Consider the following 18,689-nt stretch of genomic DNA (forward strand, 5'->3'; position numbering starts at 1 on the left):
TTGCCTTGTCTGTTCCAGACATTTCTAGTAAGGCATACAAATGATTATTAATGAAAATCTACCCCACTCAAAATCAACTCTATTTATCAAGCTGCAAAGAGCCATGGAAAGAAGGCACCATTATGAACATCACTAAAATACTTAAGAATCACATCCTTCAGCCTGCTTTTTCTTCAGTTTGAAGCTAGAGGGAATGAGGTGAAGGCAGAGCCAGAAACGAAGGTAAAAAGCTTCAAAGTGTGTCTTTAAAAAATATGGCATTACAAATAATGTTATTTTTGTTTAAACCAATCTAAAGTAGAAAGATGAAATAATATCTTAGAAAAAAATTAAAATTTGTAAAAGTGAGTGAGTATATGTGGTTGAAAGGATGGATCAGTGAGTAAAGGTGTCTGCTGCTGAGCCTGATAACCCCAGTCCAATTCTTAGGATCCACATGGAGTCAAGAGGTATAAACACCATGAATTGTTCTCCAAACATGCTCTGTGAGACAGGCATGCCCACATATATACATACATACATACATACATACTCACTCCCACACATCCAGATAGATAGATAGATACACACATACATACATAGAATGTAAAAAATATTTTTAAAAATCAGTAAGTAAAGCCAGGAGGTGGTGGTGCACACCTTTAATCCCAGCACTTGGGAGGCAGAGGCAGGCCGATCGCCATGAGTTTGAGGCCAGCCTGGTCTACAGAGTGAGTTCTAGGACAGGCAGAGCTGTTACATAGAGAAAATCTGTCTTGGGGCGGGGGAAATCAGTAAGTAAAATAACCTCTCCATGAATGAAATAGTAAAAAAAAAAGTTCAAACAATGTAAAATATTCAATAATTTTATCTTACTGGCAACACTAAGCTGTAAAGAAATCAAGTACAATTATCTGAAAAAAATATAAATATATGTATTGTACTTATGGCTCTGTTAACAAATGCTTCCCAAAGAAAACTATTACGAAATTGGCAGGAGGTATCAACAAGTAAACCTCAACATACATCTGGATATAAAGAGGAATGAAACGAAGGACTCATCTGCAGAACAGTGGGTGGAACTGAAGACTATCATGTTAATTAGAACTCATAAAGAAAAGAGATCCATCCTACGCTTTCTTTCACATGTGGAACCTAGACTGTAATATATATGACATCAATGTAGAAGGGAGACTGGGAAGAGGAAAGGACAAGTAGGAGAGAGGAGGGATGATAGGACAAGGCATTGGAGGTATAACTACAGTCAAATATGGTATACTTCAACAAAAATGTCATTACAGAACCCACAGAGCCCCACTTTGTATAACAAATACACACTAATAAAATTCTTATTTCTTTATTGTGGTGGTCTGAATGAGAACGGCTCCCAGAAAGCTCACATATCTGAACACTGTCTGCAGCTGATGGAGCTGCTTGGGAAGGATCAGGGTGTCAGTGCTCTCCTTACAGGCCTTGTTTTACCATGTGTATGCCAGGACGACTTCCCGCAAGCTTCTGGGAACTCTCCCTTGTTATAGGAGAACGAGGACTCAGTATCACATAGGTTCCTGGGATCAAATCCCCACTTAGCAGCAAGAGCTTTACCCACTGAGCCATCTCCTGAGCCCAATATAGAAAACTGTTTGAAACTACGACCACAACAAAACATCCTAGTCATTTAAAAGTCAGGACTCTCAAAAATTTCTACTGCTGTGTGTGGACTATAACAGCTATAAGGCCTGGACACCAAATATAGCATCTTGGCACAAGACCTGAGTTTAAGTTAGCAATGTCTTGTTCATATACACAATATTCTCACCACACGTGGGTGGGTCATGAGCTGCGTCAGCAAAGATGCCACTGCGTTCAGGATTTCATGTAGGCCTCTCTTTCAGGAGGAACAAAGAGAAATAACGAGGATATTTAAGACGTACAAACTCAGTGTTTTGAAAGCAGTACTTTCAACTACTTTTAGAAGCAACTAATTTCAATAAAAAGAATATGCTTTATGCTCTATATAAATTATTATTTTTCTAACTATTGAAACATATTTCCAGGAAACGTTAAGTCAATGGCTTGGGTATTAGTTCAGCTGTCAGTTTCATAAGATAAGTAAGTATAATAAAAACTATAAATCTGGCCAATTCAATCTTACTCTACTACTCAGAACTTTTACTGTAATACATATTTTCATTACTGTTCCTGTTCATATTTGACCGTAGATGTCACTTCAAACAGAAAAGATAAGCATATCTTGTCAGATGAACTGTGATGTTGCATTTTTTAAAAAAGTCATAGAACTGGTGTTACATATAAAACCTTTTAAAAATACTTAAGAGTCCTAAAAGGGAGTAGGACAACATGATATGATTTCAAGATAATTAATTATCTGTTGAGTTTTCAAAATGAAGTTACAAAATGAAGTAACAACAGCCAAGTTGTTAGAAAGTCTAAATAAAAACTGGAATAGCAAAAACAACTTTCTTTGGAATTAATACAATAAGGAGATTCCACTTTATCATTAATGGCTACCTACCATAAATAAAGGAACAACAGCAGCAGGGCATGGTAGTGTGATATACTTTTAACCTCAGCACTTGGGAGGAAGAAGCCAGGCCAGCCTAGGCTACATAGTGAGTTCAGATAGGGCGGTCCGGGGGTGCAGACAACAACAAAAAAAAAGTGGCCATGATTCAGGGGAAAGGGGAATCTAGGGTACTCAACCTTTTGACACAGCAACATGATGTCATCGACAAATCTACAAAGTTCACATTAAAAAAAAAAGTGTAATAGTTACCAAAACAAAAACAAAAGTTGCAAAAAATTAAAAAAAAAAAAACTCACACAAAACAAAAAACTTATCAGTCACTATGGAAATCAGCAGATTCCTCAAGACATCAAAAAGATAAAAACAGAACTTGTATATGACTCAGCTGAATCCCTTTTAGATATATACCCAAATAACTAGACAGCTGCATCACAGTATTAGTCACAAACCCAAGTTAATGAAATAGCATAGGTGCCTACCAACTGATGAGAAGATAAGACAAAGTAAATCTGCCTATCTCTGTCATTGTCTCACATGTATTAAGTTTTATTCATTCATAAATAATAAAATCAAGGGATGGAGAGATGGCTCAGAGATTAGAGCACTGGTTGTTCTTCCAAAGGTCCTGAGTTCAATTCCCAGCAACCACATGGTGGCTCACAACCATCTATAATGAGATCTACTGCCCTCTTCTGGCGGGCAGGCACACATGCAGCTAAAATACTGCATACATAATAAATAAATAAATAGACCTTAAACAACAAAACAAAAATAAAATCATGTCGTCTACAGGAAAATGGACAGAACTGGAGATCATGCTAAATGGCATATAAAATGGACTCACACACAAGTATCTCATGTTTTCAGTCATATGTGTATTTCAGTATGGAAAAAAAACTTGAAACAAAACAGGACTAGTAGCACCCTAGAAGGTGAAGAGAAGTAGTGGAGTCAAGTCTATTACTTTGGGCAAGGTATGGTAATAAACGTAACAAAACAAACAGCACAATAAAACAAAATAATTCCTATGATTTAGGATTTGTTTACACTATAAAAGTGGCTACATTGTTGAGATTGTGATTCCCACTATTCCTTTTCATCTGCAGTTCCTAGGGGTAAGGGATGTGCTAGGTTATAGCTGCCTTACCCACCGGAGATGTTACTGTCATCTCCATGTGAATGTTGTGTCAGAAACCTGCCATAACCCTGCTGTTTGAGGTTGCAGTCCTCCCAGTCTGGATAGCCATTCTGAGCTCCACTGAGCTAGGTGCACTCTCCCCAGCAGGGTCTCTGGCTCTCTGCCTGACTCCATCTGGAGAGTATCTTTAAACATAAATGCCCCAACCACACTTGATATATAGCCTTTGACACAGCTCCCTGCTAGCTCTCCCCTCCTTATGCCTATAGGATAATTAGGTACCATGATCCTGTTCACATGATAGGAGTGTGCTGCCAAATGCAAAACAAGCATCCTAAATGTGCCTGGTTCTAACCAATTATGAACACCTATCCTGGAAGCCCCACCCACTCCCTAAGGGCTATACTTTGTTCTCCCTGATTAAAGTTGAACTATCTCCTGAAGTGGTTTGCAGAGTGTTAGATCTCCTTCATGCTTATGGCCTCCAGGCCCTGGGTCTCATCTTCTGCTCCTCCTGCCTTGGTGGGCTGGTGGCCAACAACCTCCCCCAAGGAAGAGAACCACAAAAACTCCTTCAAAGTAAATGGGACTTTTATGAATAGCTTGCTTACAGCAGGTAGAAACAACCAATTATAAAATAATAAACCAATTAAAATAAAGACCAAGACACACATAATTAATTGATCCAAAGCTTGAAGTGTACAAAGGATGCATGGAGTTCATATACCTACAAGCTAAAGCGGTGTAGTGACAACAACCAGATATCCTCTGCTGCTGCTTGAGAAAAACCAAATACCTTTTTGAATGCAGTTTCAACAAGTATTGCTTTGGTTTTTTGTTGGTGTTTGTTTGGGTTTTTTGTTGTTGTTGTTGTTTTGTTTTTTGAGATAGAGTCTCATGTCCCTGGTGACCTCAAACTCACTGTGGTGATTAGTTTATGTCAACTTGACACAAGTTAAGATTCATCTGACAGGAGAGAACCTCAGCTGAGAAAATACTTGCACAAGATCAGACTATAAACAAGCCTGTAGGGCATTTTCTTAATTAGTGACGGACAGGGAGGGCCCAGGCCTGGGCTGGTGGTTCTGAGTTCTGTAAGAAGAGAAGCTGAGCAAGCCATGAGAAGCAAAACTCCTCCAAGGGCTGTGCTTCAGGCCCTGCCTCCAGGTTCCTGTGGTGCCTGAGTTTGTCCTGACTTCCTCTGATGAAGAACTGTGATGAGGAAGAGTAAGCCAAGTAACCCCTTCTCTCCCCAAGATGCTTTGACCATGGTGTTTCCTCACAGCAACAGTGACCCTAAGACACGTAACTTAGGATGGCCCTGAACTTCCAATTCTCCTGACTCCATCTCCACAGTGCTGATTACAGGGCTGTGCTTCCACATGTAGCATTATGTGGTGCTGGGGGAATGAGAGCCAGAATTTATGCATGCCAGATAAGCACACTACCAACTGAACTACATCCCCAGCCCAGATACTACTATGTTTAATAAACATCTCCAAAGCTCACAGTCTTCTCTCTCACCTGCCCACTCTCCTAAAGACACACAACGCTCTGTAGTCCAGTTCTTAGCCTTCTTCATATGGTTCCTCTTAGCAATTTTTGTGACTTTTAAGGTTTCGGGTAACATGTGCATGCAGGTAAGTCTCAAGTCAATACTTTCTAGTGCTAATCTGTCTCTTCAGCTCTGAGATTGGGTTTTTTTTTCTTCTTTCTACCTTTACTGTGATATAATCACATTATAATTATACGTATGTAAGGTGTTCACTATGTCTACTTGGATATACGTCTATCACTGGAAATTACCAGCTAAATCTCCTCTAATATAAATACAGTGTATGGTGAGAACACTTAAGATTTTACCAAAAGTCAAGTATCTATTTTTTTTTTAATATTTTAATTTTTTGCATATACATTTATGTTATTATACATATATAAAATAAATTACACAGAGCAAGAACCACAAAACCATCAGGAATTAATGGTTACATTCATAGTGTTTTGGCTATTTGTATTTGGCAACCTTGAAGAAAACATTTTCCTATCTTGGTGAGTCTAAAATTCTGAATGTTCATCAGTATCTATCATATCTCATCAGAAGGCTGAAGATGATGCTCCAACGTTATAGAGAGTTACGGTTGACTGATCAGGCAGCAAACTGTCTCTGTCATTTTTTTCAAATTGGAAGCTGTTAATCTGTATTTCCTGTTTACTCAGGTAATTAATTTTACTTCTTCTCAAGTCTCTGATGGGGTTGAAGGCTAAATAAGTTAGTTTCCCAATTAAGTTTAGGGTTAGGATGTTTTAGGTCTAGAGAGATGTTTTCAGTTTCTATTATTAACTACAGGCATCACATCAGGTGTCCCCAACTTTGTACTCTCTAACCAACATCTCCCCACTTCTCTTGTCCAGCCTTCTTTCCTCTCTTTCTGTGAGTTCAAGTGTCTCTGCTTCCAGAGATAAGATCACTCATGTGTTTCTGTGTGCCCCAGCATTGACCTGGGTACATCCATGTACTGACAGTGATGGAATTCCACCTTTCAGTGCTGAATATTAATTCTGTCACATATGCATCTCCCTCTGTTTTTATCTACAAAAGACAAGCTGGCTTGTCACTGCAGTTACTGTACGTAAAGATCGCCCAATGTAGGGCTGTGGGTATTTCTTAACAATGGTCACTGTCTCTCTTCCGGATAGACACTCAAAAAGAGGGTCTTACAGTGGTTCGATTCTTAATTTTGTAAAGAACAAACTATCTTCCCTAGTGGCCATAAAGTACAACACAGCCATATCCACTCATTTATATAATGTTAATAGCTGCTCCTGTGTTATAAGCCAGAGCGCTGATTAGTGACAAATACTTCCTGGCTTACTTGCCTATTAAATGCACTACCTAGCATCTTAAAGACAAAAAAAAAAAAGTGAAGTGGTGGTGGCACATGCCTTTAATCCCAGCACTTGGGAAGCAGAGGCAGGAGGATCTGAGTTCAAGGCCAGCCTGGTCTACAGAGTGAATTCCAGGACAGCCAGGGCTACACAGAGGAAACCTTGTTTCAGAAAAAGAAAGAAAGAAAAAAACAAACAAACAAACAAACAAACAAACAAAACACTTGACTGTCTTCTATTTAAACAAGTGTTTAAACTGAGGAAGAAAAATAGACCTACTCTTAAATAATAAAAGAAAATTCTATTTCCTGATTTTATTTAAAAATAGTTTTACATAGATTTTGTTTTCAACAAGACTTATTACCTGCCATTGCTGGGCTGTGGTGGAGACTGTCTGGAATGATCCGAGGGTTCTGAGCGGTGGTCAGGAGATCGTGACTGGCTGCGGTGGGTAGGCCTGTCATGCGAGCGACCTGAATGATCTGATGCCAGTGACTGAATTTCTGAAATGTCTGTTAAATAAAACGAGTATTTCTCACGAAATGATTATATAATAAAGCAAAGTATTTCAATGACATCAGAAATAAGCTAAGAAGCCAGGCGTGGTTTCTGAAATGTCTGTTAAATAAAACGAGTATTTCTCATGAAATGATTATATAATAAAGCAAAGTATTTCAATGACATTAGAAATAAACTAAGAAGCCAGGCGTGACGGCGCACACCTTTAATCCCAGCACTTGGGAGGCAGAGGCAGGTGGATCACCGTGAGCTCCAGGCCAGCCTGGTCTACAAAGTGAGTCCAGGACAGCCAAGGCTACACAGAGAAACCCTGTCTCGAAAAACAAACAACAAAAGAAAAAGAAATAAGCTAAGCGTCTATTTCACATGGAACAACTCAAGCACTAGTATCATCTCCAGTCATCAAACCAGAACTACAGTAGTGAACTACCTACAAAATATTTGTGTATAGTAATAAAGATAGGCAGGCACAAACACACACACACAAATGTACGTGTAAATTTTAGATTTTTTAAAGATGTCTGTCTTGTAGAAAAAATAGCATTTCACTCAAACATATCCAATTCTCCTATACTTTAAGAAATAAATCAATGTGATGCTCCAAACTGAACTGTACTCACCATCTCTTTCCGAGGCATTAGCAGAATGGATACTGTCAGAAAGATCAGGGACATTCAATAAGGTAGCCCGCTCATCTCTTTGAACTACCATTTTTAACTTGCCTTTAGACCTTTCTATCAATGTTTTTGCATCTGTCAATGACATATTTTCTGTCACAGTACCATTTATCTGCAACAGAAAAGAAACTATAGGTTGAAAAGTAAACAACAAAATACAAACTGAAAATGTAGTCTAATCTGTTACAGGCAAGGACATACTTCTCAGATCACCTGAAGATATAATAGTACCTTAATACTTTGCAAAACTATCAAAAGCATTCCTATAAGCAAACTAGAAAGCATTTCAATAACATCTAGAAAAATTACCAAAATCATCCTAGTGAATATTATCTATTTTAAGCAAATAGTTCTCTCAGGTTAAGCCCATAGCTCATAATGGGCAGGGCACATGCTGACTCTCTGTGGCAGAGCTGCTTCAGACACACGCAGGTGTTCCCCAGTCACTCTACATTGTCTGCCATTTCAGTTCATTATAACGTACAATGTGACTATACCTTCAGGACAACATCCCCTTCTTGGATGTTGCCATCTCTTGCTGCCAAACTATCTTGTGAAATTTCCTTTACGAATATATGGCTGGCCAGTCGAAGACCGTACTCTGGAAGAATACATTGAAATATCTTTAGTTCAAAATCCTACAACAATTAAGTATAGTTTAAGTTCTAAGATTTAAAATGACTGTCCTTATGAGTCACCCTGCATATAAGGCCATTATCTTTAAATTAATCTTTAAAGTCTGCAATGTCATGAAAAAGCAAAGTAAAACATGGTTCAAAGAAATGATACTTACTGACAAGGCGAAGACCCTAAGATAGTAACCTGGGTTTGTTGTTGTTGTTTGTTTTTCTGATTATGTGATGACATACTAACTTCTTATAATGTTTAGAGAACACAGTTCTTAAAGAGTGAGTTGCTTGAGCTTGAAAAACTCTGAAGTCTGGCAGTACTTTGACTGCTATGAATCAAATACTGGTTTTCTTTCCCCTGGCTCCTAGTGTGTGTAAGTCTCAACTAAAGAGAAACTCAAAAGCTTTTGTGCAGCCTGCTACTAGCTCGTGTAGTAGGTCACAACTAGTCAAGCAGATGTGAATAGGAGTTAATTACACAGTGCTCTCTCATTTATGCAACCTACAAAGGACCCAGGAAATAATCATTTTAGCTGTGAGTTAGTAATGGATTAGAGTTAAGGAAATGACCAAAAAAATCATTAAAAAACAAAACCCAGGCACACGCATGATGCCCACACTAAGTGGCTGACACAGGACAGGACTGTGTGGACAATACAGCGCAGACTCTATCTCAGTAAGACAGACAAACAAAAGCAAAAGCTGTAACTATCAGGCCTATGTCAACAGAAAAAGAAATGGTTTGGGTCCATGAAAAGAAAAAGGAGGACTCTTAAATTTCACTGCATTTTAAAAGAAACAAAGTTCAACAAAAACCCAAACTAAAAAGCCAAAATGAGAAACAAAGAGGTTTTCATCTAGGATAAATTATGAAGCCTGCCACACAAGAGTCTAAATGTTGTTATCAGAGTTACAGTTTAACTTAAGGTAAATATCCAAAACACAGAAGCAGAACTGGTACCAGGGTAGAAAGATAATGACATCATCAGAAGATCCAGGCAGGTAGTGTTAACTTCTCTGAAAAATAACCATTTCATCAAAGAAAACTACAGGGCTAAGGACATATTCTTACTCACAATGAAAAGGTTACAACTGAACTGGATGGTGGTGGCCTTTAATCTCAGCACGAGGGAGGTAGAGGCAGGTGGAAGATCTCCTTCAAGATCACTTCAAGGCTAACCCTGTGCTATAGAGCTAGTTCTAAGCCAGCCAAGACTACACAAAGAAACCCTGTCTTGAAAAGCCCAAGGGAGAAATAAAAGTTACAACTGGCTGGATGTGTGCCTTTATTCCCAGCACCTCAGAGGGAGAGGCAGACAGATGGATCTCTGTGAGTTCAAGGTTAGCTGGTCTACATTGTGTTCTAGGACAGCCAGAGCCACACAGTGAGACCCTGTGTTACAACAAAACAAAGAAAGGAAGGAAGGAAAGAAGGAAGGAAGGAAGGAAGCAAGCAAGCAGGCTACAAATGATGAATATTTAGATGGGAGCCAAAATAACCCTCATATATCAGTTTACTCCTTTAATTCTAGGTACTTCTTTGGGTACACAGCAACTACGGGCACTACAAATTAAAGCAACAGATCAGACAGTCCCTGTACCTTGGCAATTACAAAACAGAGCAAAAGATGTTATTATGGTAATTTACTAGTGCAACAAAGTATTCAACAATGGGACCAAATATGCATATCTATTAGGATCAGAGAAGGCCTCTATAAGAAAGAAATATCAAAGCTAAAGTTCACCTAGGAAACACTGAAACTAACTCTGAAGGGTGTGTTGTGTGCAGGAGGCTGGGAGTGTTCAAAACAAATACAGAGTCTGAAGAAAAGAACACGGCAGGTATGATGAAGTCTACAGAGTTCACTGGAAGGGGCCCAGAAACCAGTCACAAAACCGACAAAGTCCACTGAAGAGACAGACAGCAGCAGCCTGGGAAGGAAATGGTAGTGGAGAAAGACGCAAGTGGAACCTGTGAAGTGGGATGTAGGAAGCTGGGCCATGTTTACTATACACAGAAGAGATGTCAAGGTTAAGTACTATCTCATCTGCACTTAGCTGACAGAGAAACTCAATCAACAGGAACACAGTCGAAGAAACACTTCATTAGAAACACAAAGAAAAAGTTAAGACTAAAATGTGACTCCCTTGAGATGCATGCTGAGGAATCCCTGTGGGTATGTGAGTATGTCTAAGCTGGGAACACAAGAGTTTACTAGTTTGCGCTAGAGAGATAAATGGTGACGTCATCAGTGTGCTGAGGTAACTGGGATAAATGAGACTGTCTAGAGGAGAATTCACAGGAGAAGGAAAGATTCTTGGATAGAAAACTATAGAGCATTAAAGGGTAGAATGATGGAATGAAAAGAATGGGGAACCTCAGACAGATGAGCATTACGAAAGGACAAAGAAGACAGCATTCTAAAAATTAGCTTAGCAGCGAAACAGTAGGAAGAAGGCTTACAAGAGTTTGTGAATAGCTCTGGAGCTGGGAGGCAGGTACTACCAGAGAGGGGGAGGGGGGGAGAGGGGGAGAGGGAGAGAGGGAGAGCGAGCGAGCGAGCGAGCGCGTGCACACTGAAGCACAAGTGTGACTGGGAGAAGAGGGTCAGTGACAAGTCGTGTGAGTGAGGTTAGGTCAACACTAACCTTCAAAACACTTTCTTCAACATCTTTGAGATCATAATGAGCAGCCGTCCATAACCAAAAGCAAGAGGGAGCAATGAGCCATTTAAAAGCTAATGACGCGATAGAGTTAGGACTTCAGTTTAACAATGCTAACCCTTCCATTTACATCTCTCCCCTCCACAGAAATCCATACATTTCTTTCAATGGTCATGCTGCTATTGATTACAACACGGAAGAAAGCCACAGCATTCCAACTCAATGATGGTGTGGCATTTCTTGCTAGCCTAATTTGAATTTGGCTGTTCTAGTCATATTAAAACCAAAATTCAACTAGTAGTTTGCTCCAACAAAATGATTTGAGAAAATGTCTGCCTTAACAGGATTTGACTCTTAGCAAGAGAACATGAGTAGAAAGAGAAATGGGATAAAACAGATATGAAAATACGGTAATTGCGTTTCTCATTAAAATATGAAAGTCTCATGTGAACACGGGAAGAATCAGCGAGCAATACCTTCATTTTTCCGAGACTTCACCAGTGTGACCTTGGTGGGTTTGGCGGGCTGGCTGGAGGTCACCGACCGCCGGTCTGAGCGAGGGGACAGGCTCCTCTCTCTACTTGCACTTCTGTCCCTTCCCCAGTTCTTCTCACTCCTTCTGTTAACTAAAGCACCACGGCCACTTCTTGGATCATGCACTTCCTCATCATAACTATCATCCTCATTATCAGATACCGGCTCAGGCTCTGGACGACTTACAGGGATCTGAACTTTCTTCTTCCTTCGGATGGTCTACAATAAAAAGAGATAATAAACTCAATGATATTCATGTACTCTCCATTCATAAGAGAAACAGACATTTTTCTTGATCTACACTAATTTAAATACAAAGGAAATAATAAAGTAGTCGCACTAATACATTTCCACAATGGCTGTTTTCTACTCTCTTAATAAATAGATCTGGCTAAATAACAGATTAAGAATATTAACTTTACTAAATATTTCCAGAATTTCTAACAATTTTCCAGGTGATAAGAATCAAAATCTTGGCCAGGAATGGTGGTGCACACCTTTAATCCCAACACTCGGAAGGCAGAGCCAAGGCTACACAGAGAGACCCTGTCTCGAAAAGCCAAAAAATCAGAAAAAAGAAAAAGAATCACGAGCTTATGGGCATGTGGAATGAAGGCCTGGACTACACTCTAAGCATATCATGTGTCTTACAGATACTCTGTAACCAAAACTACAACTTGCAGGCCTAACCTCATTCCTTAATCAAAATTTGATAGTGCATCATTATCAAGATCTACAATTGTCCTCACAGACTGCTATAGGGCACATTAATTTATCACAAACTAACACATAACTTACTCTGTGGGAGCTCATGAACTCAGCATACTTCCCCAACACAAACTGCTGTTTCTGTTTGGTCCAATTTATAATTTCTGGTGCAAGTGCAAGCTGGTTATGCATTCTTTCTGTGTTCCCTGTCCACGCACTTCTTTGTTCTAAGTTTAAGAACTATGTGCATCTTCTGATTGTGTGGTTCTGTGATCCTGGAAGCCACTTGGCTCCCTACCAATGGAACACTGGGTCTCCTCAGGGGCCTGCAAGAGCTTCTTGGGGAACACTTGTCTTCAGACAACTTTAGCTACTCAAACATTTCGCTTATTTCTGATTTCTCTGTCTTCTTCTGTTTTCTGAACCACCAGCTCGCTCACGGCTTTATTTAAATGAATTTCTACTGGCTTCTTCCCCTCATCTGCCATGATAAACACCAGATGTGTTTTGACATAATAAAACTTTTTATTGGGTAGGCCATCTATAAACTCATTCTACTAGCAGAATCCTCACTACTGCTCAGCAATCTTATCATCTGCATCTTGTTCCCTCTCAACCAAAAAGCCGAATGCAGGTTGGTTTTGTTTCAGTCAGGCACAAAGGTCTCAGTTTTTTGGCCTGCTTTAGAGTCAGCGCCCCTTTACTCCTGTCCTCTTCTAAAATGCCTTCAGTTTCTTTAATGCTTTTTCCTTGTGCTCTCAGGGATCAAGTGAATCTCCTCTATATACGAATAAAACCCTAGGTGTCAAGAGTTTGTTCTCTTCGATACCCACTTCTAAGAGGGGTCCTTCCTGTCAACATCCTATGTGACTTGTAGCTTTAATCTCTCCCAAATTACCTCAAATCGGCTCTGCCTAATAACTGCCTGATAATATTGTCTTGCTATTCCCTTCCGAACCATGTTATATTTCTTTCATGGCTAAATATCTTCTACGGCTGAGTCAACACTAAACATTGCTGCTTCTTACTGCCCAGATTAGCCAGAGTGGGTCTTCTGGGAGAAAACAATGTTTGAAGGTGGAGGACAAGTAGCAAGAGAAGCCAGTATGATAAAAGGACAAGCAATGTCCTTTTTAAAAATTAAATAATTATTTATACAGTACTCTGCCCACATGTGTGCCTGCAGGCCAGAAGAGGGCACCAGATCTCATTATAGATTGTTGTGAGCTACTGTGTGGTTGCTGGGAATTGAACTCAGGACCTCTGGAAGAGCAGAGAGCACTCCTAACCTCAGAGGCAGCTCTCCAGCCCCCTGCAATGTGCTTTTAGGAAGGACAAAGGACAGCTGCTTTCCTCCCTGTTTGTTTCACGTCTACATAAGCTGGGCATGAGCTGGGAGGTAGTAGTGCACGCCTTTAATCCCAGCACTTGGAGACAGAGGCAGGCGGATCTCTGAATTCGAGGCCAGCCTGGTCTATAAAGCAAATCCAGGACAGCAAGGGCTACATAGAGAAATCCTGCCTCGAAAAACCAAAACAAACCAACCAAACAAACAGAAGCTGGGCATGGTAGGGCATCCTGCAATCCCAGACTCTGGTTTAAGACACTAACTTGAAATGCGCTGTGAACAACTCTTTGCAGACAATCATGGCTTTTTATCCTCAACACATTACGGTTAAGATGGTAGATGATGTGGGGTCAGAGAAGGAAGGGAAAGCTTTCCCAGTAAACAAAGCTCATGAGAGAAAAGAGGACCACAGGCACTTTCACACTACTTGTGAAGGGCCAGGCTAACCTAAGTACATAAAAAAGAAAGCAGCATTAAGCCACAAAACTCCATATCTTCTCCTTTCATAAACAAAAAGAAAATTTCTATCTGAACGTAGATTAGATACACAGTACAGAAGAGTAAGAAGCACTCACTCTGCAACAACTACGTTGGAAGTGACTTTTCAGTTCCTTAAAGGAAAAGGAGAAGCTGGCCTTGGTGTCCTACATCTTTAATCCCAGCACCTGGGAGGCAGAGGCAGAAGGGTCTGTGTGAATCTGAGACTATCCTGGTCTACACAGAGTTCCAGGACAACCAAAACTACAGAGTCCTTGTCGGAAAACAAAAGAGATAAAGGGAAGGGAAGGGTTGAGTTCAAGGGGTGGAGAGGGGGTTCAAATACTGAACAAGTACCAACAGTAGCTGATACTTCTACTAAATTGAACATAAAATATACTCACAATTTTTGCATTTTTCCCACTTTTCCTTAGCTGCTGAACAGCAAAAGCATGCTCAACATTGTCCATTGAAACGCCATTAACCATTGCAACTCGGTCATTTTCCCTAAGAAGAAGGAAAAGAACACCAGAAAGACATGTTAAAGAAAAACAGTAACACTCAAGACCCTCCTAATGTCTTCTTTGAATGACAAGCTAATGAATCTGCTTGTCTGTAGAGCAATGATAAGACAACATCAAATTTTACCGTCAGGTCTTTCACCAGAGCATTTAACAGCTAACCACGGGACATCGGTTTCTTTTTCTTTTGATGCATCCGCAGTGTTTCCCCAAATGCCTGAACAGAGCAGGCACTACAAACAAAAGGATCACTGGTAGCTGAATTAGAGCATTAGATGAAACTGAGTCACCCAGCTAGCAGAGATGCCATCATTGAACATTAAGTCTTTCTTCTTTTAAATGTCTTTGAATCCTTCTGATTAGAGTCTCGATTCTCCCTCCCTGCCCTTCTTATTATCTGTACTGCACTCATCTCCTCGGTATTCAGAAGACAGGCCTCGTGTCTTCTCAAAAGCCCACCTAAACTAGTTACAAGTTTTCTTTCATTCTTTTTACCATCAGCTACTTTCTATTTTAAAGTAAGTAGTAATACTTAGCTGCCCATTTGCATCACTGATAATGATTTGTTTGTTTGTTTGTTTTTCGAGACAGGTTTCTCCGGGTAGCCTTGGCTTTCCTGGACTCACTTTGGAAACCAGGCTGGCCTCGAACTCCTGAAGATCCACCTGCCTCTGCCTCCCAAGTGCTGGGATTAAAAGTGTGTGCCACCACACCTGGTGCTAAAGATTTCTTAAGTGTATGTTCAGTTAAGGAAAAAAATATTAAGTAAATACAGAAAAAGTTGGGTATAAATAACCTGGAATCACTACCAAAACAGACCTATGCTTGAGATCAGGAACAGTGCAGGGAGGTTGGGGGGTGGATGGATCAAGACTTAAAGAACGAAACCCCACACACTTACTGTAGCTGTCCTTCAGCTGGCCCTCCCTTCAGCACATCTGAAATCACTATAGAGGTTTCCCCACTCTGAAAATGAGGATTATCTCTTCCACCAGATATTGCGATTCCAAATCCAAATCCAGGAGCCTAAAACAGCAATTACAGTAAAATAGTTCTTTTAAGGGCAACAAAATTGCTCATTAAGGCATATATAATGTAGAAACTATAGATTGTAATCTTATTGCTATTTGTGATTTGTCCTCACTTCCATGGGTACACATTATCTACAAGAATTGTGTTCTAGTAAATTATATACCAGATACAACAACATTAAAAGTGTCAACTGCATAAATATTCAATAAGCACCAAATTGATTTAAAAACTCTGAACAGTAAGATCCTGAATTATTTTTGATTATCAGATGGGGTCCTGAAGGGACAAAGACTGACACCTGGGTCAAAAGTGACACACTTAACTCATATACATACCATCTGTCATTTTACACAACGCAACAGTTGCCTTTAAAATCAATTATTAGGTATTTCAAGTTCCTCCAATTATTCTAGAAATCTCAGAAGGAAATCTCTAGACAGTAACACACTTATGTCCTACATACATTTTATGTAATAGGAAATGCACCATTTAATCATTTATTCTTTATATTTTAACTAAATAAATTATAGTAAGCTACAAATTTCTAAAAGAACTCAAATTTCTTTAGCAGTGACTCAATGGCTCAGTACAGAAGAAAAGTCCAGCTATTTCTGAGTGTTAGGACTGCACACAGCCTTGCTTCTGAGCATAGAGCGTGTGCGCTGTATGTGCACTCTGTTCTGTGGATGCCACTGTGCCCAGGAGATGACAACACCTAAAACAACCCAGTTCAGATTCTGGGTGCTATTACAGGTGTTTTTTGTTTGGTTGGTTGGTTTTTTTGGTTTGGTTTGGTTTAGTTTTTCAAGACAGGGTTTCTCTGTGTAGCCTTGGCTGTCCTGGACTCACTTTGTAGACCAGACTGGCCTCAAGCTCACAGCAATCCTCCTGCCTCTGCCTCCTGAGTGCTGGAATGACAGGCATATGTCAGGATACCCAGCTACTACAAGTGTTCTTATTGTTCATACAACTTTCTGCTCCTACAGACACATATTTCAATCATGGAAAACAAGTATGTTAACATCATTTATCAGCATGTAAGTATCAAATTAGTGTATCTTTGGATTATATTGTGTTCGAATGTTTGATTCTAAAACTTGCTGTTTGACCATGGATAGTTATCCATACATATGAGCCCAGCACTAGGGGCAGGTGGGTCAGAGGTTTCATGGTCATCTTTGTAGGTTCAAAGCAAGCTTGAGAAATAGAGACCGTGTCTTTAAAGAACAAAAACAGGAAATCACTGTTTGTGTTGCTGACTTAATTCCACAGAAAACTGCTCAAGGAGTTTGGGGTTAGAATTAGAACAGAATGTCCAAATGGACAGCAATTGAGGATGACACCTGGTATTGACATCTTCCACATGTGTACATAAACACAGCTATTTAAATAATAAAGATAATCTTACAGCTATTAATAAAGTACACAATAGCACTGGGTATTCCAATATAACAATTTTACCTCCTAGGCATAAATGCCTTCATTGTGTATTATGTGGGGACAGGGCTGTGTTTATAACAAACTGTCATTGCCAAATTCCATATTGACAGTATATGTACACTGCTAAAGGGCATGCAACGAAGTGAGGGCTTTGACAATCACTAAGCCATGTACAAACATATTATGTCTTGACAGAGCAAGCTAATTTTTAAAAATGTATCCTTTTTATAAACTGCTAAACACTCGATTACATAGATATTTCACATCTTGTTGACCATTCATTAGCAAATGGGTATTTATGTTATTTCTACTTCTGGCTATTATAAAAAGGGTTGCTATGACTATTCACATTACATATTGAGTGGATATCTATTTTTGCTTCCTTTAGACATATTTCTAAAGTGGAATTGTTGGGTTACATAGTACCTATATAGTTAACTTCTGAGGCATTCTTTTTATTTTATCTTATGTACATTGTTTCTTATTTTATGTACACTGGTGTTTTGACTGCATGTATGTCTGTGTGGGGGTGTTGGATCCTCTGGAACAGGAGTTACAGATAGTTCTGAGGCCATGTGACATCATATACAATAAAGCATTTCCTAATCTAAGATTAACATCTACTCTTGTGTTTTCTTCTTGAAGTTATAGGATTCTAGTGACACTTGGGCCTATGATTCATTTTAAAGTTAATTTTGCACATGGGGTATACCAAGAGGTCCAAGTCCATCACTTTGTATGTGGCTAAACTGCCCTCCTGGAGCCAGAAGATCCACACTCCTTGAAAACTTTACCATAATACTTCCGTTTGAAACTAGAAATGCTTAACTAATTCCTGAGCATTCCTTTTATTCTCAAAGGATTCTTAATATACATGCAATTTCTAAGAAAGAATGGCTGAAAATAAAGTGGAGTGTTCTGATGGAAGACGTACAGCACAGACTGCAACCTCCTAAATGTTAGCTAAGGGAGCACCATCAGCTATGGTGACGATGAGCACTTTAAATGTGGTTGGGCTTGCCTAAAATATGCTCAAATTGTAAAATGCGCAAACGTTTTTTATAACAGCATGGGAAAAGGTACATAACTTTAAAAGTCTGATCACACATTAAAATGATATTTTAATTGACTCAAGTAGTTTATGAAAACTTAAGCCATTTTTTAAAATACGAAGACTAAAATCATCTATCTTCTATATGTGGATTGTATAATAATAGGGCTACTGGGCAGTGCTGCTGATCTTTAGGAGTGGCTTTATGGACATTATCTCAAATGCCCACTAAACTTTACTGGGTGTGGAGTAAGGTGATACAAAGTGACTAAGATTTCCCACCTGAAGAGGTTATAATATACCACAACGGAGCAGACTGCTGCATGAGCTACGTATTTAGCTCTCACTGAGTGCAAAAACCACAACATGTGAAAACAGTCAAGCTTGGCTTATTTCTTCCTAATTCCAGGCTCTTTTGAAGGTGTTTAGCATGGAGTGAACATCCAGTAAGTAGAGCTGAAGACTGAACTAGAGCCAAGCACTTAGGAGGCTAAAGCACCAAGATTCCTGAGTTTGAAGCCAGCCCAGCGTACATATT

General features: G+C 39.5%; 1 protein-coding gene across 6 annotated transcripts in view; it reads right to left on the reverse strand.

Annotated features, from left to right (window-relative positions):
* Positions 1 to 18,689, reverse strand: part of Tjp1 (tight junction protein 1) — a 233,071-nt gene that overhangs the window by 39,601 nt on the left and 174,781 nt on the right. For all 6 annotated transcript variants that reach the window (XM_051148682.1, XM_051148684.1, XM_051148683.1 and 3 more), the window contains exons 3-8: positions 15,530 to 15,654; positions 14,512 to 14,614; positions 11,517 to 11,793; positions 8,245 to 8,348; positions 7,691 to 7,859; positions 6,916 to 7,063 (exon numbers count right to left, since the gene is read on the reverse strand). In XM_051148682.1, coding sequence (XP_051004639.1) covers positions 6,916 to 7,063; positions 7,691 to 7,859; positions 8,245 to 8,348; positions 11,517 to 11,793; positions 14,512 to 14,614; positions 15,530 to 15,654 — 926 coding nt within the window. The remainder of the gene's footprint in view (positions 1 to 6,915; positions 7,064 to 7,690; positions 7,860 to 8,244; positions 8,349 to 11,516; positions 11,794 to 14,511; positions 14,615 to 15,529; positions 15,655 to 18,689) is intronic.

This window comes from Acomys russatus, chromosome 7 (genome assembly GCF_903995435.1).
Source record: "Acomys russatus chromosome 7, mAcoRus1.1, whole genome shotgun sequence".
In the NCBI taxonomy this organism is placed as follows: Eukaryota; Metazoa; Chordata; class Mammalia; order Rodentia; family Muridae; genus Acomys; species Acomys russatus.